We start from the raw sequence: 25,852 nt of genomic DNA, 5'->3' as shown, positions 1-25,852 counted from the left end.
GGGCTCTAGGTGTGTGGGCTTCAGTAGTTGTGGCACATGGGCTCAGTAGTTGTGGCTTGCGAGCTTAGTTGCTCCGTGGCATGTAGGATCTTCACGAACCAGGGCTCGAACCCGTGTCCCCTGCATTAGCAGGTGGATTCTTAACCACTGTACCACCAGGGAAGCCCCTGTTTCTACTTTTTGACTATTATGAATAATGCTTCTATGAATGTTTGTGTACAAGGTGTTTCTCTTTTGTTTTGTTTTTTTTGTGGGCGGGGGGGTTGCTGCATCTCACAGCTTGAGGTATCTTAGTTACCCGCCCAGGGATCAAACCTGGGCCACGGCAGTGAAAGTGCCAGGTCCTAACCACTGGACCACCAGGGAACTCCAGTGTACAAGTTTTTATGTGAACATATGTTTTCATTTCCTTTGGGTATAACCTGGGAGTGGAACTGTGGGGTCATTTGGTGACTCAATTTTAATATTTTGAGGAACTGCCAAACTGTTTCCCAAAGTGGCTGCACCGTTTTACATTCTCACCAGCAGCATCTAAGGGTTCTTGTTCTCCATATCCTTGCTGACACTTGTTATTATCTGTCCTTTTTACTGTAACCATTCTAGTGAGTGTGAAGTGGTACCTTCGTTGTGATTTTGACTATTGCTGATCTTGCCCCGAACAGTTACTACTGTAATATTTGCCAACTTTTCTACTTCTATCATTTCTTCTACATTTATTAATTGGAATTGTACTGTGAGAGAGAACAGTGCCTTTCCCCCATATATTTATTCAATGATTTATGTGTATCGGTATATGGGCTTGTGAATAGTTACTTTGTTCTTTGCATCATAGTCCATTACTATCATTTATTCCGTTGCTCAGTGTTGCTCAGTGTTCTTTTCTCAGGTTTGGCCAGTGGCAGCGCCTTCAGCTTGGTTCATGTGCCGTTTCAACATGTGCCTATTATTTCTGAGCCCTCCTTTCTGGCCTTGTAAAAAGTTCCAGGCAACCTTTGTACTTACGTACTTCCCAGGCATCATCCTGTACTTTCCCTGTCCTGGTGCTGACACCAACCATTTCTCCAAGGAACACTGGTCCTTTTATTATTTTATTAGAAACCAAGCTCTCGGAACTAGGTATAGCTCATTGCAGCTAGCAGCCCCTTGACTTTAAATTCAGTCCTCCAGGGAATTCCCTGGCGGTCTAGTGGTTAGGACTCCGTGCTTTCATTGCTGATGGCCCGGGTTCAGTCCCTTGTTGGGGAACTAAGATCCCACAAGCCACATGGTGCTGCCAAATACATACATACATACATACATACATACATACATGCATGCATACATTCATTCATTCATTCATCCAGTGACTTCCAAATCAGTATTACCAGCCTTGACCTCATTCCAGAAATCCACGCTTCTGTTGTTTCTTGCCTGTAATTACCTCTTGGATATCTGAGGCCCCTTAAACAGAGCCCTTGGTATCCAGCACTAACCACCCCCTTCCCAGTTTTCCCACTTTAGCTGAGTACATTCTCAAAGCAAAAATCTGGGAGTTATTTTCTGCTCTCCCCACCCCTGCAATCCGTCAACAAGTCCTGTTGACTGTGCTTCCAAAAGACGTAACTGTCCTCTTATCTCCATCTCCGCCACGACCACCTAAGTTCAGGCCGCCGTGACTTCCCACCTGGACTAAATGCAAGTTCACTAACTAACTGTTGGCTTCCCACTCCTGTTCTTTTCCTTCTAAAATCCATTCTCTTATGTTGCCATGACTATGCTTGAGTTCTTTTGATGTCTAATCACACTTAAATAAAACCTAGACTCCTTGCCCTGCCTTATAAAGTCTACCTGAGCTGCTTCTTGCCTGCTTCCTGACCTTACCCTGTTCCTAGACCTATTGTGTACCTGCTTCAGAGCCTGTGCACTGACTATTTTCTGCTTGGAATGCTCTTCTCTCATATCTCAGTTTAAATGTCACCTCCCCAGAGAGGAACCTTTCTAGACCATCTAATCTAAAAAGAAAAAGCTCACAGAAACATCACCCCGAATTCTTAGCATCTCACCATCTGTGTTTCATCCCTTTTTTCCCTCATGTGTATTCCTTCATTTGTTGAGTGTTTCCCCTGTGCTTGCATATAAACTTTGTGAGAGTAGCGATTTTTCTTTCTTTAAAATTGAGATATAATTGACATATAACATTATATTAGTATCAGGTGCACGACATGATTCAATATCTGTATATATTGTGAAATGATCATTACAATAAGTCTAGTTAACATCCATCATATACATAGTTACGAAATTTTTTTCTTGTGATGAGGACTTTTAAGATCTATTCTCTTAGCAACTTTCAAATATGCAATACAGTATTATTAACTATTGTCACCATGCTGTACATTACATCCCTATGACTTATTTATTTTACAACTTGAAGTTTGTACCTTTTGACCCCCTTCCCTCATTTCACCCACCCCCAACCCCCCACCCCTCAACTCTGGGAACTACCAATCTGTTCTGTGTCTATGAGCTTGGTGGTGGGGGGGTGTTTTTTAGTGAAATTATATATTTGTCTTTCTCTGGCTTATTTTGCTTAGCATAATTCCCTCAAGTTCTATGCATGTTTGTCACAAATGGCAAGATTTCATTCTTTTTTATTGCTGAATAATGTTCCATTGTTTGTATGTGTGTGTGTGTGTGTGTGTGTGTGTGTGTGTGTATACACACACCACATCTTCTTTATCCATCTGTTGATGGACACTTGGGTTGTTTCCATATCTTGGCTATTGCAAGTAACAATGTAATGAACATGGGGGTACATATTCTTTTCAAGTTAGTGTTTTTGTTTTCTTCAGATAGACACCCAGAAGTTGAATTGATGGATTGTAGGTAGTTCTATTTTTAATTTTTTGAGGAACCTTCATACTGTTTTCCATAGTGGCTGCACCAGTTTATATTTCCACCAAGAGTGCACAAGGATTCCCTTTTCTCCATATCCTTGCCAACATTTATGTCTTGTGTTTTTGATATTCTAACAGGTGTGACGTGATATCTCACTGTGGTTTGATTTTCATTTCCCTAATTAGTGATTTTGAGCATCTTTCCGGGTACCTGTTTACCATCTGTATATCTTCTTTGGAAAAATGTCTATCCAGATCTTCTGCCCATTTTTAATCAGTTTTAAATTGTTGTTTTGCTGTTGAGTTTTACGAGTTCTTTATGTATTTTGGTTATTAATTCCTTATCAAATATGTGACTTGCAAATATTTTCTCCCATTCAGTAGGTTGCCTTTTCATTTTGTTGATGATTTCCTTTGCTGTGCAGAAGCTTTTTAGTTTGATGTAGTTCCACTTGTTCGTTTTGCTTTTGGAACCAGATCCAAAAAATCATCACCACGACTGATGTCAGGGTGTCTTAATCACCACTGTATACTCAGAGCCTAGAACAATCAATACTTGGCACATAGTTGGTGCTCAATAAATTTTTCTTTTGGCCATGCTGTGCAGCATGCAGGATCTTAGTTCCCCGACCACACCAGGGATCGAACTCGTGCCCCCTGCAGTGGAAATGCAGAGTCTTAACCACTAGACTGCCAGGGAAGTCCCCCTCAGTAAATATTTTTTGAATGAATGAATGAATGAGCAGGCAAATAAACGAACTTAACGTTACTTGCCTTAAAACTCTATAGAAGTCAGTGCAGCTTATTGGACTGAGTGAGGAAGTAAAACTAAAGGGAAACCCAAATATTTTCTGCTGAGATAGCTCTGGCAGCTGAGACGCTGTGGGGAGGGGCCTCAGCAAAATCAACTACAGAATGACAGGGACTCAGATAACTCAGGTATAGTGGTCATGGGCCTCAGAGTTGGGGTCTAAGCTTTTCTTCGAGTCATCTGGTCAACTATCCTCCTTAGCCTGAGCTCAACAATGTCTCTCCTGCTGCACTTAGTGTTGTTTTTTTGTTTTGTTTTGTTTGTCTGTTTGGCTGCATTGGGTCTTAGTTGAGGCACGCAGGATCTTCGTTTGAGTTATGAAGGATCTTTCATTGCAGCACATGGGCTCTTCATTGTGGTGTGCGGGCTTCTCTCTAGTTGTGGCCTGCAGGTTTTCTCTTTTCTAGCTGTGGCGCGCAGGCTCCAGGGCGCATGGACTCTGTAGTTGTGGAGCGCAGGTTCCAGGGCGTGTGGGCTCTGTAGTTGTGGCATGCAAGTGTTAGTTAAGACGCGCAAGCTCAGTAGTTGTGGCGCGCGGGCTTAGTTGCTCCGTGGCATGTGGGATCTTAGTTCCCTGAACAGAGATTGAACCTGTGTCTTCTGCATTGGAAGGTGGATTCTTTACCACTGGACCACCAGGGAAGTCCCTGCACTTAGTTTTATCACAAGGGATTCCATACTGCTTGGTCATTCATTCATTCAGAAGCATGAGTGAATAAAGTGCTGGGCTGGGTGTTATGAGAACTAAAGATAAGATAGCTATAGTGAGATCGATTTTTATCTTCCAAGAGGTAATATGTAAATAAGTGTCTACTACAAGTAGAAAAATAATAAGAACTGTAAGAGATAAAATCAAGTGCAGTGGGGATTCAAGCAAAGTGGGAATTTTCTGAAGTTGAGGAGCTCCCAAAAAGCTTTATGGAGGAGGTCGTGTTCCATTTGGACCTTGAACAATTCATATATAAAAAGTATTTAGTTAGTTTCACTCAGGCTGAAGGAGTTCAAGTTCCTGTGTACCTCCTGCTTCTGGGGCTGGAGATCAGCAATCACCTGTTTGAAGGAATTTCCTTCAGTGTGGTATGTAAAAAACATTTTTGACACACATTTCTATTAAAAAATGTCAAGGTAGCTGCTGAGTTTGAAAAATATACTGTATAATAATGCACTTGAGGGACTTCCCTGGGGGGTCCAGTGGGTAAGACTCTATGCTCCCAATGCAGGGGGTCTGGGTTCGATCCCTAGTCGGGGAACTAGATCCTACATGCATGCCGCAACTAAGAGTCTGCATGCTGCAACTAAGAAGTCTGCATGCTGCAACTAAGAGCCTGCATGCCACAGCTAAAGCTCCCACATGCCGCAACGAAAATCCCACACGCTGAAACTAAGACCCAGAGCAGCCAAAATAAAAACTATATAAATAAATAAATATATTTTAAAAATAATGCACTTGGGCTTCCTTGGTGGCACAGTGGTTGAGAGTCCGCCTGCCGATGCAGGGGACACGGGTTCGTGCCCCGGTCCGGGAGGATCCCACATGCCGCGGAGCGGCTGGGCCCGTGAGCCATGGCCGCTGAGCCTGCGCGTCCGGAGCCTGTGCTGCGCAATGGGAGAGGCCACAATAGTGAGAGGCTCGCATACCGCAAAAAAAAAAATAATAATAATGCACTTGAAACAAAATAGGTGTTCATCTCAAGCAACAGGAAAGCTTTGGTCACCTGTTAGGTGTCAGTGGCAGCTGAAACATGTACCAGGTTATAAGCCAGGTGCAGATGTAGCATCTTACATTGCAGTCAGGATTCTGCCACATTTTAGGATTCATGTTTTGGAAGTGAGAGTTACTGTTTATCAGAAATGACCTTCAAAGCCCAAATGAAGAAGCTCTGCCTGCCCAGCAGTCAGTGGGAAAGAATTGAGAGGCATGTCACCTGCCAGGGAGAGCCCTCCTCATGTGGCCAGGACTATGGAGCTCCCAAAGCCAAGGATTCTGGGAGTCGGGCAAGGAAGCCTGCTTTAGGGTGTCTCCCGGCTGGCTTCTTTGTGCCAGTGGAGCCACCTGTCTTTAGAGCTCCCTGCTGCACTCTCTCTGCTCGGCTTATATTTATGCTAAACCAAAATTTTCAGCTGATTTTCACTTTGTGAAACAAATTCTGCAACAGAAAACGTGTGGTTCTGGAAGGTGTGAGAAACAGGGACAGCTGTATGTGTTGCTTCACTGGGTGCTCGTTTAGAGAAGGAAGACAGTGTCCTCTGGTTGTTCACCCAGCCCAATATGGTTTCTGGTCTTTATGCTGCATTCTGGTAAGGATTAACTTCTACCTGCTACCTCCAAGCAACAGTTCAAGTGCTGCTTATGTTGTATTTTAACTAAAGATCTCAAGAACAAAATGGAGGGAATTCCCTGGTGATCCAGTGGTTAGGACTCCGCACTTTCACTGCTGAGGGCCCAGGTTCAATCCCTGGATGGGGAAACTAAGATCCCTCAAGCCGTGAGGTGAGGTGCGGCGTGGCCAAAGACAAACAAACAAACAACAACAACAAAAATGGAAAATATAGATTCCGATACTCTAAGCAAACCTAGGCCTGGGGGAGTTGACAGATAAGCATTTAGGTAAGCAGACAGTTCATTGTCATCCCACCTCACCTTAGGTCAGTTCACGTGTGCAGGGGTGCGTGGTGGGGTGGTATCCGTTTCTTTCCTCTTTGTGTGATATTTAAAAGGTGCTTACATTAAGGGGACACCCAATCTGCATGTATCTTTACCCACTCATCGATATGAGTTCTTAAATTCCCCACTAGCAGGTTGGATTCCCATTCATCTTGTTGGTAGGATGGCTCTGTTAGGGTGCCTCTTCTCAAAAAAATAGAAACAACAAAAAAGGCAACGAATCCTGAGAAGCGGGTATGGGGTTATAGCAGACAAGGGTAAAATGCCTGTCACAAAAGATAACCTGTTTTGCTCATCAATAACTCATCTGTCCTTTGACTTCTCAGGGTCCTGGAGAAACAGGAGCTCAGCTGGCTGTGAGCTAGTTGGGACCCCTACATGTGCTTCAAGCAGTGGGTAGTTTGGGATGGACGGCAAGGTAGCGGTCCCTTCTTGATTAAGAAATAACTCCTGAGCCCTTGTACAGGGCAGTACAGCACAGGAAATTCTGGATTGCAAGATGAGAATGTCTGTGCACCAGCAGGCTTCTGCCTTCAGGGTCCAGTCTGAGGACCTGGGGATGGAGGGATCCTCAAAGCGCTTTGACCTCTTGCCAGGACAGAAACGGAAAGGTGGCCAGAAGTGTCAGGAATTGGTGGGTCTCGTTTTCTTCCCCCACTCCCTGCCTCCCACATAAAGCCCCAGAAGGAAAGAGCAGCTTAGCCCCCCTACCAGCAATACTGAACAGTCACCCCCACCCACCTCCAGATCACCCACCTCTAGCCTGTATGGGAACTCTGACCCTTGAGGAAAAGATGCTGACCTATGAACTCCCCCCATTCTCCTCGAATGCACCCAGAGCAGAGTTTTGACTGAACTCATCAGTCCGTTCTTTGGAACCTGTTCTTCCAGCTTCATCTTCCTTCCCTTGTTTCCTTTATTTCTAGAATTCTGAGAGCTGTACTGTTCATTGTTTCTACCCATCATTGTTAAGGGAGAGATATGGAAACATTCCCATGGTAACAGTTTCATCTCAAAATATCTGAATGCTATTAGCTGCTTTCCCACTCCAGGGAAAAGACTAGATTCTTTTTTTTCCTTCTTCATCTTCAGAGAACAGTTGACAGTTCCTCTCTACACTGCAGGGAGGCCTGCCCAGGTCAGGGGTAGAGACCGGAAAGCCCAGAAAGTCAGACTTGTTTCTTAGCTAACTTCACTTTCTGAACAAAGTAGAACCATTTCAAAAACTTAAAATTATATGGCTCTCACACTGACCCAGAGAGCTGCTGGTGGAAGCACTGATGAAAATACCGACTTCCTTGGGGGAAATCATCACCTGAGAACACATGAGAGGGGCCAGCACAGACATGGTTCAAAGCCCCACACGCCGCACTGTTATACCGCAGAGCAGTGTGGTTTGAGCAAATTCAGATGTATGTGCTGATTGTCGTTGGAGACGCAGCGAGAGGCAGTGGGACGAGAGAGGGTTACGCTTTATATTCACGGCAGGCTTTATGGTTGACAAGGGATTTTCAGATTGAAATAGGATGATGCAAGAGACAGGACACATTTGTTTTAAACACGTATATTTGTTGTCTCCCTGTTTTGATGGGTCAGAAACTTAGGAGCAGTTTAGTTGGGTGGTTCTGGTTCAGAGTCTGTAATTAGTCGCCGTCGTCTGAAGGCTTGACTAGGGCTTGAGGATCCCTTTCCAAGACGGCTCGCTGTTGGCAGGGGGCTGTTGGCAGGAGGCCTCAGTTCCTCACCACATGGGCCTCTTCCTGTAAGGTTACTTGAGTGACTTGGCAGCTCGCTTCACCACAGCGCAAGTGAGTGAAGAGCTAGAGAACAAGGAGAAGCTGCATTTTCTTTCATGACCTAGTCTCAGAGGACACACATTGCTTCTGCCATATTCTATCTATCAGAAGTGAGTCACTAATCCAGCCCACACTTAAGGGGAAGGGAATCAAGCTCTACTTCTTGAAGGTAGGACTATCAAAGACTTGTGAACATAATTTAAAACCATCACATCATAGTAGTTATGCAAAAGAAGGAGGCAGTGCTATATGTACTGATATGAGGCAATCTCCAAGATATATTCAGTGAAAACAGCAAGATGCAGAACAGTAAGTTTGGATACCATTTGTAGTTTAAAAAAGCAATGAGGGATACATATGCAAATATACACACATATGGTCTCATATACATAGATTATCTCTTAGAGGATGTGCAATAAACTAGCCTCGAGGTAGGAGAGAGACTTGCTTCTGTACCTTTTGAATTTTATTTGTGCAACTATTACTCTTCAATAAAATAAAATTTAATTTAAAAATAGATTAAAATAACAGAAATAAATAACATCATTGCAAGAATTCAGAGTAAAAGAATGACCAGTTTGGGTGGAATGAATTTTAAACAGCTACTGGGGTAGATGATTTCTGAGGATTGGTTTGCTTGCTTGCTTGCTAATTTTCTTTGAAGCTAGTTTGCTTTCTTTGAAGGCATGTGTTGAGACAGAAGGCTATAAGCAAGAAGTTCAAGGAAAATAGACTGAGCTCTGAAGGAAGGCGCTTGGAAGAGAACTTCCTCAAGCTCCCACACCATATATACCTGTACCTGCATTTGTATGTATCTGTTGTCCTTTCTCTTCTGTTACTACAGATAAACTGTCCATAAGGCAGCCCCGTTACTTCAGCGTTAGATTCCATCCCCTCTCATCTGCATCTTCCAGCAATTCTCTCTCTCTCCACCCCCTGCATCATCAACTTTTTTTTTCCTTTCTGCTGGATGTTTTTTTTTTTGGCCGCACTCCGCGGCTCTCGGGATCTTAGTTTCCTGACCAGGAACTGAACCTGGGTCCTTGGCAGTAAGAGCATGGAGTCCTAACCACTGGACTGCCAGGGAATTCCCTCTCCTGGATGTTCTTATACAAACATATTGTTATTTCTGCCTTCTGAAAAAATTATCTTGTCCCCATTCTTCTGTTCTCCTTTACAGTAGCATTGCTTGAAAGCTTCTCCAATGTCTTCTCCTATTCTGTCACTTAAAAACTTGAGATATAATTCACCCACCATAATATTCACCTGTTTAAAGTGTAGGATTCAGTGGTGTTTAATATATTCACAAAGTTGTATAACTATCACCGCTATCTAATTCAAGAACATTTCATCACCGCCCCCCATATCCATTAGCATATACATTAGCAGTCTAATGTATATTAGACCGTCCCCCATATACCTTAGCAGTCACTTCCCCTCCAGGCCCTGGCAAACATTAATGTGCTTTCTGTCTATGAATCTGCCTCTTCTGGATCTTTCACACAGATGGGATCATGCAGTACGTGGCCTTTTGTGTCTGGCTTCTTTCACTTAGCATGTTTTCAAGATTCACCCATGTTATTGCATGTATATCACTTCTTTTTTTCAAGATTCATCCATGTTATTGCATGTATATCACTTCTTTTTTTCAAGATTCATCCATGTTATTGCATGTATATCACTTCTTTTTTTCAAGATTCACCCATGTTATTGCATGTATATCACTTCTTTTTTTCAAGATTCATCCATGTTATTGCATGTATATCACTTCTTTTTTTCAAGATTCATCCATGTTATTGCATGTATATCACTTCTTTTTATGGCCAAAAAATATTCCGTTGCATGGATATACTACATTTCGTTTATCTGTTCATTAATTGATGGATTTTGGAGTTGTTTCCACCTTTTGGTTATTATGAATAATGTTGCTATGAACATTTGTATGCAAGTTTTTGGATGGACATATGTTTTCAGTTTTCTTGTGTATATACCTAAGCGTGGAATTGCTGGATCATATGGTAACTTTTTTTTTTTTATCATGGTGTTATGAATTCACAGAACAATTTTTTTTAATTTATTTTTAATTTTATTTATTTTTGGCTACATTGGGTCTTCTTTGCTGTGTGCGGGCTTTCTCTAGTTGCAGTGAGCAGTGGCTACTCTTCGTTGCAGCACACAGGCTTCTCATCGTGGTGGCTTCTTGTTGCAGAGCACAGACTCTAGGCGCATGGGCTTCAGTAGTTGTGGCACGCAGGCTCAGTAGTTGTGGCACAAGGGCTTAGTTGTTCTGCGGCATGTGGGATCTTCCCGGACCAGGGATCGAACCCATGTCCCCTGCACTGGCAGGAGGACTTTTGACCACCGCGCCACGAGGGAAGTCCACGGTAACTCATTTTTAACATGTTGAGTAACTGCCAGACCGTTTTCCAAAGTGGCTGCAACATTTTTACATTCCCATCATCCTTTCCTGATGTTACACTTGTTATTGTCCATCTTTCTATTATAGCCGTCCTGGTAAGTGTGAAGTGATATGTCATTGTGGTTTTGATTTGCATTCTCTAACTACTAGTGATATTGAGCATCTTTTCATGTGCTTATTGGTCATTAGTATGTCCTCTTTAGAGAAATGTCTCTGAGTTCTTTGCCTATTTAAAAATTGAGTTATTTATCTTTTTATTTTCAGGTTGTAAAAGTTTGTTATTTTCTCCCATTCTGTGAGTTGTCTTTTCATTTTCTTGATAGTGACCTTTGAAACACATAAGTTTTCATTTTAAAGAAGTCCAATTTATTTATTTATTGTGTTTTTTGTGCTTTCAGTAACATATTGAAGAAACTGTCGCCTAACCCAAGGTGGCCGAAATTTATACCCATGTTTTCTTCTAAGAGTTTTAGCTGTTACATTTAGACCTTTGGTCCATTTTGAGCTAATTTTGTATATTATGTGAGCTAGTGAGCCAACTACTGTCTGTTGCATGTGGATATTCAGTTGTCCCAGAACCATTTGTTGAAAAAACTATTCTTTTCCTATTGAATAGTCTTCTCTAGGTCCATCCATATTGCTGCAAATGGCAATATGTCATTCTTTTTATGGCTGAGTAATATTCCATTGTATGTGTGTGTGTGTATGTATGTATATATATATATATACACACACACATATACACACACATACACACACACACATACCCCCCTCATCTTCTTAAGCCAGTCATCTGTTGATGGGCACTTAGGTTACTTCCATGTCTTGGTTCTTGTAAATAGTGCTGCTCTGAACATTGAGGTACATGTATCTTTTTGAATTAGAGTTTTCATCTTTTCTGGATATGTGCCCAGGGGTGGGATTGCTAGATCATATAGTAGCTCTCCTAGCCTGAATTCTTGCTTTGTTTTTCTCTATAGCTCTTACCACCATTTTATATACTGTACTTTTTTTTTTTTTTTTTTGCGGTACGCGGGCCTCTCACTGCTGTGGCCTTTCCCGTTGCGGAGCACAGGCTCCGGACGCGCAGGCTCAGTGGCCATGGCTCACGGGCCCAGCTGCTCCGCGGCACGTGGAATCCTCCCGGACCGGGGCACTAACCCGTGTCCCCTACATCGGCAGGCGGACTCTCAACCACTGTGCCACCAGGGAAGCCCCCATACTGTACTTTTTTTTATAATTAATTTTGTTAGTTGTTAGTCTCCCCAACACTGTAAGCTCTGTGAGGGCAGAATTTTTGTCTGTTTTATTCACTGCTTTACTCTCAGCTCCAGCACAGTGCCTGGCACATAGCAAACACTCAGATACTTGCTTAGTGAATGCATAAAGAGAGCCTGCTGGGGGTGGATGGGAGAGTGTAATAAAAAGGAGGGAAAATTAACACATTTTATAGAGCTGTTTCCAAAGTCCTTTTCACATATCATTTGATTCTCAAAACCAAGAGGTATGGTATCATCATCCCCATTAAAAATATAACAGAAAAAATATATATATTAACAGAACTGTGGCTAAAGGAATTTGGGTAACCAGTCACAGACCCAGTTAAGTAGCAGGACTGGGACTTGAACAAATGCCCTCTGTCAGATGCCTTGATTGAGATTAGTACCCAGTTAGCAAAGGCCTTATGGGACAGACCTTAAGCTCCTTTCAGCTTTGATTTTGCGTATGACCATTTCCCAAAAGAAGGAGCAGAGCTTCTGACATGCAATTCGTACAAGCAACACCACATTTCTGAGTTACAGCATCCTAAGAAAACTCCAGCATGACAGAGTGAGCACACCACCTGCAGATGCCCAGGAGAGCCTGCGACTTATTTTTAGCCAGAATAGGAAAAAAGCCCAATATCTTCTAGGAGAGTTGGCAACTGGCGGGCTGCTGATACAGCTGTGTTTATGTAAGCCAGCGGCAGAGGAGAGTGTGAGGGTTAGAAAGGAGGCAGGAGGTGCTGAATCCACCTCTACACTTGCTGATGCTCTGATGCCCAGTGCCTTTATGGGGGAAGTTAGGGGTCAAGAGTTATCACTGAGGAGAGAGGGTTGTGCAGATAATTTGGAGATTGCAGAGAGCATGGGAGCAACGGTCCCCCCGGCCCACATGTCAGAGCATTGTCGAAGTGGTCTCTTAGAAGATGTGTCCACTGGTTCTTGGCCTCTTCCCACCCTATTATCCAGGAGTAAATAAAAGAACAGAAGCTCATTCAAATGGTACAGATGTAAAGCACGGCAGCTCATCTGATTCTGAGCGTGTTTCTGATGTTTCAGGGGAAAGCAATCCCTAACACCCCATCCTAAAGAAGTTGTCCGACAGTGGGCTCCTGTTTCCTCATAGAGGGAGAGAATAAAGCTTTAAAGGAGAGCTCTACGGGCTCTCCTGAGGGTAATCACGGTGGAAACGTTTTCTAGTAGGGATTTTTCTTACAATTAATTATGAAAATGTTCAAATAAAAACAGAAATAAAGCAAACAGCGTAATGAACCCTCATGTACCCATCAGCCACCTTCAACAATTATCAGTGTGGCCAGTCTTATTTCTAAAGTTTTTGTGGTTTTTTTCCCATTTTATTTAAATCAGGATCCAAGAAAAGATTCATCTCTTTCCCTCTTTCTTTGCAATTTATTGCTGAAGAAAGGAGGTCATTTGTCCTGTAGAGTTTTCCACAGTCTGAATTTTTCTGACTGCATCTCCGTGGTGGTTTTCAACATATTCCTCTGTAAATTTATTTAACTACCAATTTGTTTCCTGTAAATTGGCGGTTAAATCTAGAGACTGGGTCAGACTAAGGTTCAGTTATATGGCAAGAATATTTCACAGGTGGTGCTGTGTACTTCCCTCAGAGGCAGCGAATGACTGGTTTCTTTTTGTGATGTTGGCAGCCTAGAATCATTGCCTAGACCCCATTCACTGACTAATGCCTAGTCATTTTAAGGAACAAGTGTGGCTGCAATGTCTGTCTCTGAGTAATACAGTCAGAAAGGCATTTCCTGGAAAATGTGTTGTCCGTTTCTTTGGTGTCTCCCAGTCATGAAGACAGCCCTGGAAGTCCTGGAGGCTGCACCCTGGGGCCGATCTGGAGCCCTTCAGGGAACCACCCGCCCTGGGCTTTGTATGTCTCGGTTGGGTCTCGGGGTGCTCTGGCTATTTTTCCCCACTAGAGGACACTCTGGCTTCAGGACTTCATGTGGTTCCCCACCAGTCTTGCAACTCCCATGCCTCTCAGAAGGCCAAGGCTTTGGTGTGCATTTATTAGGCACCAACTGTGTGCCTCCTGTGTCAAGGTGAGAAGAGGTCAAACACAGTCTTGTGGCATTGTTTCCCGAGCTAGTTTCTTTGTATTCTCTTTTAAAAATAAACGACCCTAGGTACTTCTCCATCTGTTGGAAACCGCTTTAGACCTCCACAAGGTGGCTGCCTCCTGCTGTAAACTGCAAATTTGGTGCCTTGGTGTTGGTTTGGGGAAAAAAACAAAAACAAAAACTGCAATATATGGGCTTTTTGGAATGTGAATGTATCCAAGAAAGATGCCAAAGTATATTCATCTCTGAAATAATGTATTCATTTATCCAGCACCACGTATTGAGTATCCAGGGGGAAAAGGGAAGGGCACTGGTGCTGACTGAGAGGTACTGTGTGTCAGCACTGTCTCATCCTTTTTACCCACACTATGGCAAGCTGTGTCTTATTAGCCTCGTTCATATCCACGGAAACTGAGGCTCATTGAGCCTAAGTGAACTAACCCGCTGGAGGCAGAGATCTGTATGAATAAAGATATGTGGTTTCCACTAAGCCCCCTAGTTACCACGCCGACAGGCATTGTTCTAAGAGGTAGAGAAAGGGAGCTGATTCCAAAGGCATCCTGTCATTGTGGAGGTCATGATCTAGCACGGAAGTTACAGCGAATGGACAGTTACAGGTTCCCCAATAAGTGGTCATCCTCACGACATACAGACGCCGCTGCTTTGCTGCTGTCCTGATGCAGGGGGAGGCCACTGACCACAAGTAAAGGCAACACTGGGCTCTGCGGTAGGGATGCCTTTGTGTTGACTGCCCACTCACCCTCCCCCCATCTGCCCTGCAACCAAGGCTTTTAGGAGCATCTGTGGGATTCAGGCTATGTATGACCACTCTACCTGGAATATGTAGCAAAGCCAAGACAGACATAGCACATACCACTCACAATCTAGTTTCACGGAGGAAGACAAAGGCAGACACATGTGTTAGCAGGGGAAGACAGTTAGTCCCCATTACCTCACAGTTCAGCCCTGGTGGCACAATCAAACTCACATCACAGGTGCCCAAGCTGTATAATTGACTAAATGCCGACAGTTACATTAAGGAGAGAGAATGACAGCTGGCAGTTAGGAGAATGGACTGAGTGGCTTAAGCTGGGAAAGAAGATACAGGTGGCAGGTATCTAAAGAAATAGAGCTAGGAGTACTTGGAGAGGCTCAGTCCCCATCACCACCTCAACCTCAGGCAATCAGAGCTCCTCCAGACGAGCCCTAGGGTAATGAATGAGCCATCAGCCGGTGTCTGCTCTCCAATGGAAGGACCCCACCCCCTGCAGACCGTCACTCTGCAGATACAATTGTGCTCCAGGAACCATCTGGCAAATGTGCCCGTTCCTTCAGCGGTTCTGGTATTTCCCTGATTTGCAGCCCTTTTCTCTTGGCTATAAATTGTTGCAGCAAGCCAAGCCAGCAGAATGCTTACTGGTGCCTCACAGGCTTTCCCCGAGCCTGGTCAACCCCATGGCTCACAGCCTGTGAGGCTCTTCACAGCTAATGGATGTCTCGGATGCGTGTGTTTCTCCTCTCTGCTGTTCTTGTGTCTATGGGAGTATGCAGAGCAGGCATACAAGCTGCAGACTGGAGCCGCAGCAGCCAGATTGAGAGGCCGGGGGGGAAAAGCACATTTCTGTTGCAGGACGTCCTTCACGGAGAAGGGACAGGTCAACTCCATCTCTCTGCAGAGGACTTGGACAGCTCCCCAAGGAGCCACAACAGGCCACCACAGCTGTAGGACAGGTCACGTGCTCCGGCCGCACGTGGGAGGCTGCCCAGCAAACCCAGACTGCCCATGCCAGCCAGCCGCTGGCCCCCATTTTGCACAAAGCCACGTTCCTCCTCTGACCCAGCCTGATGGTGTACAAGGCTGGAGAACTGTGGGTCACCTTGGAGCCCCTGGAGCCAGCCCCCTATTTCCAGCCTGCTTTACTGATTCTAGTTCAGAGAACTGATAAAGGCAGGAGATGGAAGCGGAGACGTATGAATCTCTCATCTCCTTGGTGATATGCTTTATGGACAGGGAGGCCAAGCTGAGCCATCACCCATAAGCCCCTTCACCCCCATCCAGGGAGTACTGGATTGTTCCAGAGGGGTGGGAGAGGAAGCAGTCAATGCAAAGGCTCCCAGAATGTCTCCATCACCGTAACAACAAGCGGGCAGTTTCTATGCAGATTCACACCTTCCTGCCTTAGTACAGGCAGTTCCCTCTGTCTTGAACGCATCAAGCCTCATCCACCTGGCCAACTCCTACTTGGTCTTTTAAGATTCAGCTCTGGCATCATTTACTTGGACCCTCTTTCCGCCGCCACATGCCTTGTATATATCTCTACTCAGTACCCATCACATTGTACCTGCAGTTTTTTTTTTTTTTCTAGCATTTTAGCATGTCTTCTCCACCTGTCTTAGACCTCAGTGAGGGTCTAATTCATCTCTGTGTCTGGAGCCTCAGGCTGTCAAGATGTTTGTCAGCAGTGTTTTGGGAGGGGAAATCAGAGATCACGGAATTTCAAGGTGGATTCTCCTACTGAAATCTCCTAGTCCCACCCACATGTTTCACAGAAGACAAAACTGAGGTTAGGAAACTGTGCCTTCCCCAGGGTGACATGGCTAAATAGTGGCAGAGCTTGGACAAGAACCCAGGTCTGCTGACTCCTGGGCCTGCTCGCAAGTGCTGAGGAATCACATCCTGATCTGTATTTGCCCTGGCCAGCCTGGGTGGAAGGGATGATTGAAAATGAACAGGCTTCTGAGCAAACAGCAGGAGAGCAAAGGATTAGAGTGAGAACACTTGAACTGCAGAGCTGCTGGAAGAGGTGTCACAAGTCATCTAATCTGACCTCTGCATTTATAGATGAGAAAATGGAGGCCCACGGGGTTGAGCTGCTTTGCCCAAGGTCGCACAGCAAGCTGGTGGCAGAACTAGGACGAGAATGCAGGCTTCCTAATTCCCAGGAGACTTGAGAGCTCACCTCCCACCCCCACCCCAGAAAGAGGATGACCAAGCCTCCATGACCAGCTGCTATCCGAGGGGGGTCCCTGGAGTCTTCGACTCTTCTGGGCTTTTCTCTCCCTCTCCTGGTGGCACAGCACTTAAGTAGGGTGCGTTCTGCATAAATAATAAAGAATGCTTCCCTTCCAGGGAGGAAAGCCGCGTCTGGGCAGGCAGTGTGACAGATGGTATTTACAATGTGTACTGAGAAGTTCTCACACAGCCTCACTTGGGCTGAGTGGCTGAGAGATGGAGGAAACAGATTTGAGTGCCCGCTGTCTCACTCCTCTGCCTGGTGTTTGCTGCTGCTTCTGCTGCTGTGAACTCATCATCAGAAAGCCTCCCTGTGGGGCTTCCCTGGTGGTGCAGTGGTTAAGAATCCGCCTGCCAGTGCAGGGGACACGGGTTCGATCCCTGGTCCAGGAAGATCCCACATGCCGTGGAGCAACTAAGCCCATGCGCCGCAACTACTGAGCCCACGTGCCACAACTACTGAGCCTGCACTCTAGAGCCCGTGTTCCACACCAAGAGAAGCCACTGCAATGAGAAGTCCAAGCACCGCAATGAAGAGTAGCCCCCACTCACTGCAACTAGAGAAAGCCCACACACAGCAACGAAGACCCAATGCAGCCATAAATAAATAAATAAATAAATAAATAAAAATTTTTTAAAAAAGAAAGCAAGCAAGCCTGCCTATGGACCCCAAGGCATTCTTCCCCATAGCGCCTCACCAGAGGAGGTGCTGGATTAATGGACACTCTTCCCTGAAGCAGGCCAAGGAAGTCCTCTGAGGCCAAACACTGGGCAGAGTTCCCAGGAATTCTGATACCTGGGAGGCCTTCCCCAGGCCTGGAGAAGGATGCATAGGACAGGTCCATTCACTGAGCACATACTTGCTGTGAATCTTCTAGGTGCCAGCAGTCGTTCTAGGAGTCAGAGATTCTGCTGTAAGCAGACAGAAGCAAGCCTTGTCCTCGTGAAGTGGCCCCTCGAGCAGGACGTTCACCACGGGCTTTGGGACAAACTGCCTCCAGACTCTCTGTCCCTTTCACTCTGCACAGACTCATGTCTGGCTCTGCAGTGGGGAGTGACAGCAAAGCAGTCCCCCTCCTGGGGGCACTGCACATGTAGCTTAACAGAAACAAAGCAGAAAAACAATCCAATGGCTTTGCTCCACAGCCAGAGACACCCGCCCTGTTCTGACTCCTACTAGCCTGCAGCTGGACAAGCCCCCCCGGGTGCCCTGACTTAACCCCACCCGCTTGCCTTGGGAGAAGGTCACTGCGGGCAGTGGTCGGGGCTTTGGCCTTTCACTCTTAAAATACGAAATTTGGTGAGAGGAATGGAGAATCGAACCTTCTCTGGGCCTGGGGATCTTACTGTCCCCATTTGTACCTGTTCTGCTACCTCAAAAAGGCCAGCTTTTTGAGGATGGAATGAAATGAGAAATGTGTAAGTGCTTTGAAATAAAGGCAGCAGGGATACAATTGTATTTTTATTATGCAGAGAAATCTTTTCTCTATAACATAAAACTAGTTTCTTGTTGAGGGCTGAGAGTAATAACTATGTAATTAGATTCCATGTCAGATCAAGACACATGCTCTGTTTTTCATTAAACAGACATTTGTTCAGCTCCTACGGTGTGCAATGTTGTGTATTGTGATGGGTGCAAAATTGAATAATCCATAATCTCTCCTTCAAGGAAAATATATTTTCATACAAGGAAGACAAAACTTAGATAATTTAATGCAAGGTCAAAAGAAAAAAGTGATCCAGAGGAAGCAGTGGTCCATTTGGGCTTGGAGGGTTGAGGAAAGGCTTCTGGAGGAGAGAGCATTCATCAGAGAGGCACACGACTGAACATGAACGTGCTGTTTGCTAAGGACACAGGGCCTGCCTATGGCATAACCAGAGGTCACACAGACTGTTGGAGGCCCAAAGAGAATCCAGAAATGGGACCCTGGGGACGGCAGAGAAGGAAGGGGAGACCCAGCAAAGTAGCTGAGAGTTTCCCTGAATGTGGGGCTGGCTAAATCTTGGAACCAGGAACGTTTCCTCTGCTTTTCTGAGCTTCACTTTTGGGTGCCCACGCCTGTCTCTGAAAGGGCTTGGTGTCTGTGGACCTAGACGTCTTTCAGTAATGATTTAAGTTCCTTGGAAAATTGGCCCTGGCGTGAGAGAGGAAGAGACGAAAGGCGGGGGGAAACAAAGTCCGTTTAGCAGTCATGTTCTGTTTGATCTCCTCGACAGCGGGCAATAATGGAAGAATGCTGGAGCTGGGGATGGAGGGTGGTTGGATTCCAAGTGGCGGTCTCCTCCCTGAGCTGCGACCGCTGTTCGGACTTGCAGACTTCAAACGTGACTGGGGGATTCCTGGAAGACAAAAGAATTCAGGGCCGGGGCTTGGATCTCAGTCAAAAATAACTCATGTCTTCATCTCAGGCAACTCGGGGCTGTTTGCAGGTTTCTCAGAAGATGGAGCTCCACGCGGGCAGGGGGGACTGTGAGGGTCAGTTTAGGTTTGCTTTGGGGAGAGAAAGGACCTTGAAGGGTGTGGGCTGTTGGGTGGGAAACTGTTGTTGAAGCCCGAGAGGTTCTGGAGAGAAAGTCACCCCCGTTTACCCCCCTTCTCGGTGCTGCCATTTGCTTTGAGCGGTAATTACAGCCCTTAATGTTTCTTCCCTGGCTTCTAATTAGCTCACCGTGTCCACAAACAAACTCCGGACTCCCCTCACCGCCCGCCTTCCCTCTCCCAGTGGTTCCTCCTGGCTTTCCTGGTTCCCCATGGCAGCCCCATTGTTCCAGCCCCTCCCCCACCCCAGGTCAGAACATCAGGTCCTTAAAGCAAACCCCCTCCCTGTCTTGGTGGGTGCATCTTAGACACTCAGCCCCCAGACAGCTCTTCCTCACTTATCCCACTGGGCTGTAATTAGAGGATTATCTAATTTTCTCCCAGGAGGCCAGGGCCTGGGTCTTATTCCCTTTGTATTCTCAGCACCTCGGCCAGGGTCTGGCAAAGAATGGACACTCGCAATGTGTTAGATGAATTGCTCTCTTGGGCTTCTGCCAACTTAATCTTCCTAAAATGCTTCAGTTAGAAGCCACCACTGCTTCTCCATCGCCCATTAAGCAAGGTCCAGCCTCCTCAGACTGGTACTCAAAGACTTTTGTGACAGTTTCTCACCCACCTGGCCATCCCCACTTTGTGCTCACCCACTGAGTTGTTCCCAGGACAGTCATTGGCTTTCCTGTCTCTGTGCCTTTACTGCAGTGGCTCCTTTTACAGAGAAACCCTTCCACACAAAGCTGCCCCCCTTTCAAGGTTCATCTCAATAGCACGCTCCTGCCCCTCTGAGCTCAGTTTGATCCTTCAGGGTTTGAACTGCTCTCTCCCAAGCTCTTATCCTGTTCTGCATTGACTTAGCATCTGGATAGGAACTTCAAGAGAGGTCATGAGTGTAGAGCTCTTACAAAATGAAGAGCAGGTTGTAAATGCCAATCAGCCCTTGCTTGCTGTCATCTCCAGGTCCTTGCTTGCTGTCATCTCCAGGTAGGTCCGGGGTTCCCTAGGGCAGAGCCCGTGAACATCTCTGAGTGCCTGGCCATGCACCGTTCGGTGAAAGTGAGTGGTCACCGTGCCCTTTCTCTCCTCTGTCCCCAGCAGGGCTCAGAATGTGCTGGTCCTCAGGTTGTGTCAGAGTGGGACAAAAGCTATCAGACAGCCTGGCCACTCCCACCCCTCAGAGGTTCCGGGCCTCGGGACCCAGGCTCTACATCCCACTGCCTGCTGGGGAGTGGGTTATTCCCAGTTGCACATTCCCCTGGGGCTGAGGGGTGCAATGAGCTGGCTGGTGAGGCTGAGGCAACACTGAGGGCAAAAGGTGAGTGTGGCCTCAGGTCCACAGGGGATGATGGATGTCACAGCTCGTCTCCAAGTCCAGATGGCCATGCTCCTTCCAGCAGGGGCCAGGGAGCGGGAAGCCATCTCCCGAAGGGAGGATTCTGGCTAGAGGTCAGGAATTCTTCCCTAGGAGACTTTTGGGAACAGTCTGCCAAGGTGGCGTGAAATGTTCCTAGGACAGAAGGAAGAAGAAGATGCCCTTCTGGATACTTCCAGAGTCTCACTGCTGCCCTCAAGTCTCTTGGACGGCACCTCCCATTCTCATCTCCCTATGCTCAGGCCAGCCTTCTGGAGGGGATCTTTTTTTTTTTTTTTTTTTAGTTCCCTGACCAGGGTTCTAACCTGGTCTCTCGGTAGTGAAAGCTTGGAGTCCTAACCACTGGACCGCCAGGGAAGTCCCTGGAGGGATCTTTTTAAATATTACTTTCCTGCTCACAGTCTTTCGATGGATCCCCATTGCCCTCAGGGTAAAGTCCAAGCCCCTTTCTCAGGAAACTCACAGCCCTTCAGACCCTCCACTCCAGGCTGGGTTCTTTACATTGAGCACCTTGCTCTCATTTCCAGCCTTGTCAAACTGCTTGTAGTTCCCCTCCCAAACCATACTGCTTCCCAAGCCCAGCCTCTGCCCATGCTGTTCCCTCCTGGAATGTCCCACTTTGCCTGGTTCTGGGGCATATCCTTTGGGAAGCCCTCTTGGACCCACAGGAACCCCCCTCCTTTGGGTTTCCGTACCCCCTGGACTTCCCTGGCTGTCACCCCCAATTAAACAGTTTCTGAAGGTCACTGGATGCTATCCACCTCTCCCTTCCCAAAGTTCTGTCACGGGCACTCAGTAGGAGCTCAAGAAGTGTCCAGGGAACTGAACTGAGCCTGCTGAGGTCCCTTCCACTGGAGGAGATGAAAGAGTTGGATAGGTTAATAAGAGCCGTTCCTGGGCTGGAGAAAAGGCAGAATCCAAAGGGCAGCTGGGGTCAGAACACTGCCCAGGGCTGCTGGGCATCTCACAGAGACCAAGCCCTCTCTGAGCTCTTCTCCTCCCCCCTCCCCTGGAACCACCCACTTCCTGGCCCACTTCTCCAGCCCCAAAGATCCAAGTGTAACACATCCAGCACCCAGGTGGTGTCAACGGCAGTGACACTGACCTCCCGGCCCCCAGCCACACCTTGTCCTTCTGGGCTTCTTTCCACGAAGAAGTGTGTCGGCCTCTCTTCTGTCCCCTGAAGGCTGTTTTCAAAATCACACCCTATGCAGTTTTATTTACAAGGAAATCTTGGCAGGATCTTGACTTAGTAGAGTAGGGTTGGGGGGAGGGTGGTGAGAAACAAAAATAGTTGGAATGATCACACTTTCTGAAACCGAGATGAAAATTGGTGTCTGTAGCAAACTCAACTAATTAGAAGGGAGTTAATTTCCTTCTCTGTGTTTAGGGGGAGCAGTCATTGTCAGGTGAGATGGTCACAGGTTGGATCCTGGGGCTGGGGTCATGTGTTTGCTTTACGAAGATGAGAGCATTAATTGCAACTTTCACTACTGGATTAGAGCATCAGTTTCTGAGAGGGAGAGGAGCAAAGGCCAGTGGGTGAGTGGGTGGTGGTAAGAGGGGTGGAAGGAGGTGTGGGCTGGGGACTGAGTGTGGGACATCACCAGAAGTGAATCCCTGAGCCCCCTGGAAGAGCTGGGCACCTGTCCCAGCCGGCCACTGGCACCATTTACAGGCACGGCCTCTGCTTAAGGGAGACAGTCTCTCCTGGGAGGTCTTTCCTGCAGGGAAATGGCATCAATTGTTTTCTTTAGAACCCCTGTTCCTCTGCTCTAACTTGATTCCTACTTGCTGTAGTTGCCTTACCTCCCCTCTTCCAGTTGGGGCACTTCCCTGGTCTTACCTTTGTCAACCTGGTCCAATGAAGCCAGGGCACTGTCACATAGCTTTGGGGTGTGGGGAGGGAAAGATTTAGGGTCTGGGGTCCGGGACTCCCCTGAGTTCTCTCATCCCTAAACTACTGAGCCTGCCTGGACCTCCCAGGATCCGAGACCGAAGTGAAGAGAGATGGAAGGGTGGTCAGGGCATCCTGTCTTCCCAGCCTCCGGCCCCCAATTCACTCCCAGTTAACTCCGACATTGTCAACTTAGTGAAAACCTTCCCCCTGCCACCGTCACGCGTCTGCTGCCTCCAAGTCATCTTTAACCCGGTGGGTCCCGGCAAGTAGACGCTGCACCCCCACCCCCGACCCAGTCCTGAGAGACAGACCTGAACCCGGGGTGGAGGCAGGTGGGGATGGGGCCATCCCCGCCCGGGACCTTGCAGCCACTTCCCCGCCAAGCCCGCCGCAGCCCTTCTCCTCCCTGGGCCGCGGCGCTCTGACCGATTTGGCCCGGGTGGTGGCGCCCGGGGTGGGGGTGGGGGGGTAGGGGGCGGCGGTCCCGGGAGCAGCCCCGCCCCCGCCTGCGCGCCGCCCCCGAAGAGTCCGCGGGGAGGAGGAGACTCGGGTGCGGAGCGGGGAGCGGGAAGGCAGTGCGGGGAGCCGGGAGGCCGGGGCCGGCCCAAGGGCGCCCTCGCCTCGGAGCCGGGCGTAGGGCCGGGGCGGAGGCGGAGGCCGGCGGGGCCGCGGGAGCCGAGAAGTTTGCGGCGGAGGGCCGGGCGTCCCGGGGTCGCAAGACGGCGGCGCGGGGGCTGGTACCATGGGGGCGGGCGCGGAGGCGGAGGCGGCGCGGCGCGCACTGAGAGCTCCGAGCGGCGCGGCCGCCGCGGCGCAAAGTTAGCCTGGAGCCCCGGGACGAGCCCCGCAGCCGCGCCCGGCCCCGGACGCCGCCTCGGCATGGGCGAGCACCCCAGCCCGGGCCCCGCAGTGGCCGCCTGCGCCGAGGCGGAGCGCATCGAGGAGCTGGAACCCGAGGCCGAGGAGCGGCCGCCGGCGGCGCCGGAGGACGTGAGTGCCCTCTCCCCCGCCCGGGCAAACTTTCTGGGGGGCTCTAGGGGGAGAGCTGCCCCCGGCTTGCCCCCCGCGGGGCAACTGGGAGGTTTCAGGGTGACGCGGGAGAGCCCCGGATTGGCCGGGTCCCCACGGGCGAGAGAGGGCGGAGGGACCGGGCTCCCCGAAACGCGCGCGCCACCCCCTGCTTGGGCTCCCCGGGCTTCCCTTCGGAACGCAGCGCCCGCCGCCGTGCTGGGGACCCGTCGGCCGCCGGAGACCCCTCCTCGCGGCTGGTGCAGTGCCTGGGACACGGCGTTTTCCCGCAGAGGCGGCCGCGTCACAGCAGTGGCTTGGCTCCCCTCCCCTCCCACTCGCGACCTGCGGGCTCTCCGAGTCCGGGGAAGGAGCGGGCGCCGCAGAGTCCCCGGAACCCGGCGGCGCAGACCGGTCTGGCGACCCCCTTCTCCGCTCCCGGATTAGCTCCCGCCCGGCACCTGCCCTGTCGCGACAGTGATTGAAATTCAAGCTGGCCCCTGTCCCTGAGCCCGGCCGGAGGAGGGAGAGAAGGAGTGCTGGGAGCGCTTTTGCTCCCAGAGGGGGGCTTAGGAGCCCCAGACCGCGTCGGTGCCAGCGACGGTCCCCTGGGCGAGGATAGGGAGGGGCTGCCCTAGAGGGCTTCCCTGCCATCTGCTGCCTGTGTCTCCCTCCCTCCGGTCCTGGGAGCCGTGGGCAGAGCCGGCACTGGGGAGTCCTGGGAACTGAAGTTTCTTAAGCTTCTTCCTCCCGAGGTTAACCCGCTAACAGAGGTGAAATATTGGGCAGACGTCCTGCCCGTTCCCTCTCAGGGTGGGGACAGGGAAGTGAAGCCAGGCCCTCAACCTGCCAGACCTCAGCCGGAAAGTCTGAATTGGGTTGTATCCCCTGTAACTCTTGTGATTAAACCCCTCACTTGCTTCTGGCCCCAACACTCTGGCAGACTCTCATGTGTTCATCACTTAGACTCAGTCTGGAAAGAGGCCGGGGGTGGGTTTCAGTGCAGGCGGAAACCCCCTCCTCCCAAACTACAGGCAAAATGTTAATGTTTATGCAGGGGTGGATTTTCCTGACAGGGGTCATTGGCCCCCAGCAGGTGGAGACCGTTGCAGCAGGTCTGATGGAATTGCAGGAATTGCACCTGGGCGTGCATTCCCACGGAGATAAGCTTTAGCCAGCAGAAGTTATTAGAGGCCCTCGGACAGAATTGGACGACTTTATTTAGGAATTGTTGAGGATACCCTTGTTCTGCTGATCTCTCCTCCTGCCTGTCCCAGAATGAGGGACGCTGTCTCTCCCCAACCTGAGTTCTCCACCTTTGCTATGTGTAGACTCGTTTGGGAAGCTTCTCCCAGGTTTTCCTGATCTCTTGTCCGCGCGGGTCCCTGAGCCTGGGCAGCCGCTGGGAGGCTACAGAGGCCTTGGTGATAAGTGTATTTCTTTCTTTCTCTCTTCTTCCTCCTCTCCTGCATGGCCTCCCTCTCTACCAGCACTGGAAAGTCCTGTTTGATCAGGTATGTGAGCAGTTAAATCCCCCCCCCACCCCGTTCCTTCCAGCCCTCCCCGCAGTCTCCCTGCTTGCGTGGGCTTCCCCAGCTCTGCACTCCTGAGACGGTGACGTGGGGGCGTGGCTTAAGGCAGCTCTGGAAATGAACGGTCCTGCTCTCCAGGTTTGGGGGGCGGGGGGGACTCCCCTGAGAGATCCCTCCCTCCCTCCCTGCCTCCTCCTCCTAACGCCACTTCACCAGGACCGGCTTTATACCAGGGAGACACTGGATAATATGTATTGAAAGCCTGGGACGTTCTCTGTATGCCAGGGGATCACCTTTGGGGCTGGGGAGGAGGGGGAAGGGCTTAGGTTAACGTCCCCTTTCCTCTTCCCCCTCCACCATCAGAGAGCCACTGAAGTCAAATCTCTGCCATCCTTGAAGGGCGACTCGATATGAGCACTTCTGAAAGCTGACTCTACTCTAATTTTGCTGCAGGGATGGGGGAATCATAGCTGGAAACTTGTATGTGATTGTTCGCAATGCTTAGCGCCTAGGCGTGGTGGATGGAGTTGGAAGTGCCACGCATTGGCTTTGGAACCAGGAGACGGACATTTGAC

The 25,852-nt window shown here is 48.6% G+C and overlaps 1 protein-coding gene across 1 annotated transcript in view; it reads left to right on the top strand.

Moving 5' to 3' along the window:
• Positions 1 to 23,301: 23,301 nt before the first annotated feature.
• The window catches only part of RHBDL3 (rhomboid like 3), a 46,730-nt gene continuing 44,179 nt past the window's right edge, over positions 23,302 to 25,852 (top strand). Inside the window, exons 1-2 of the mRNA XM_004267175.3 lie at positions 23,302 to 23,727; positions 25,236 to 25,259. Of these exons, the coding sequence (XP_004267223.1) occupies positions 23,617 to 23,727; positions 25,236 to 25,259 (135 nt within the window). The 5' untranslated portion in view covers positions 23,302 to 23,616. The remainder of the gene's footprint in view (positions 23,728 to 25,235; positions 25,260 to 25,852) is intronic.

The sequence above is a fragment of the Orcinus orca genome, chromosome 19, assembly GCF_937001465.1.
Source record: "Orcinus orca chromosome 19, mOrcOrc1.1, whole genome shotgun sequence".
NCBI classification, from domain to species: Eukaryota; Metazoa; Chordata; class Mammalia; order Artiodactyla; family Delphinidae; genus Orcinus; species Orcinus orca.
Note: the sequence above shows the minus strand (reverse complement) of the source record. Positions and strands in the feature narration are given on the sequence as shown.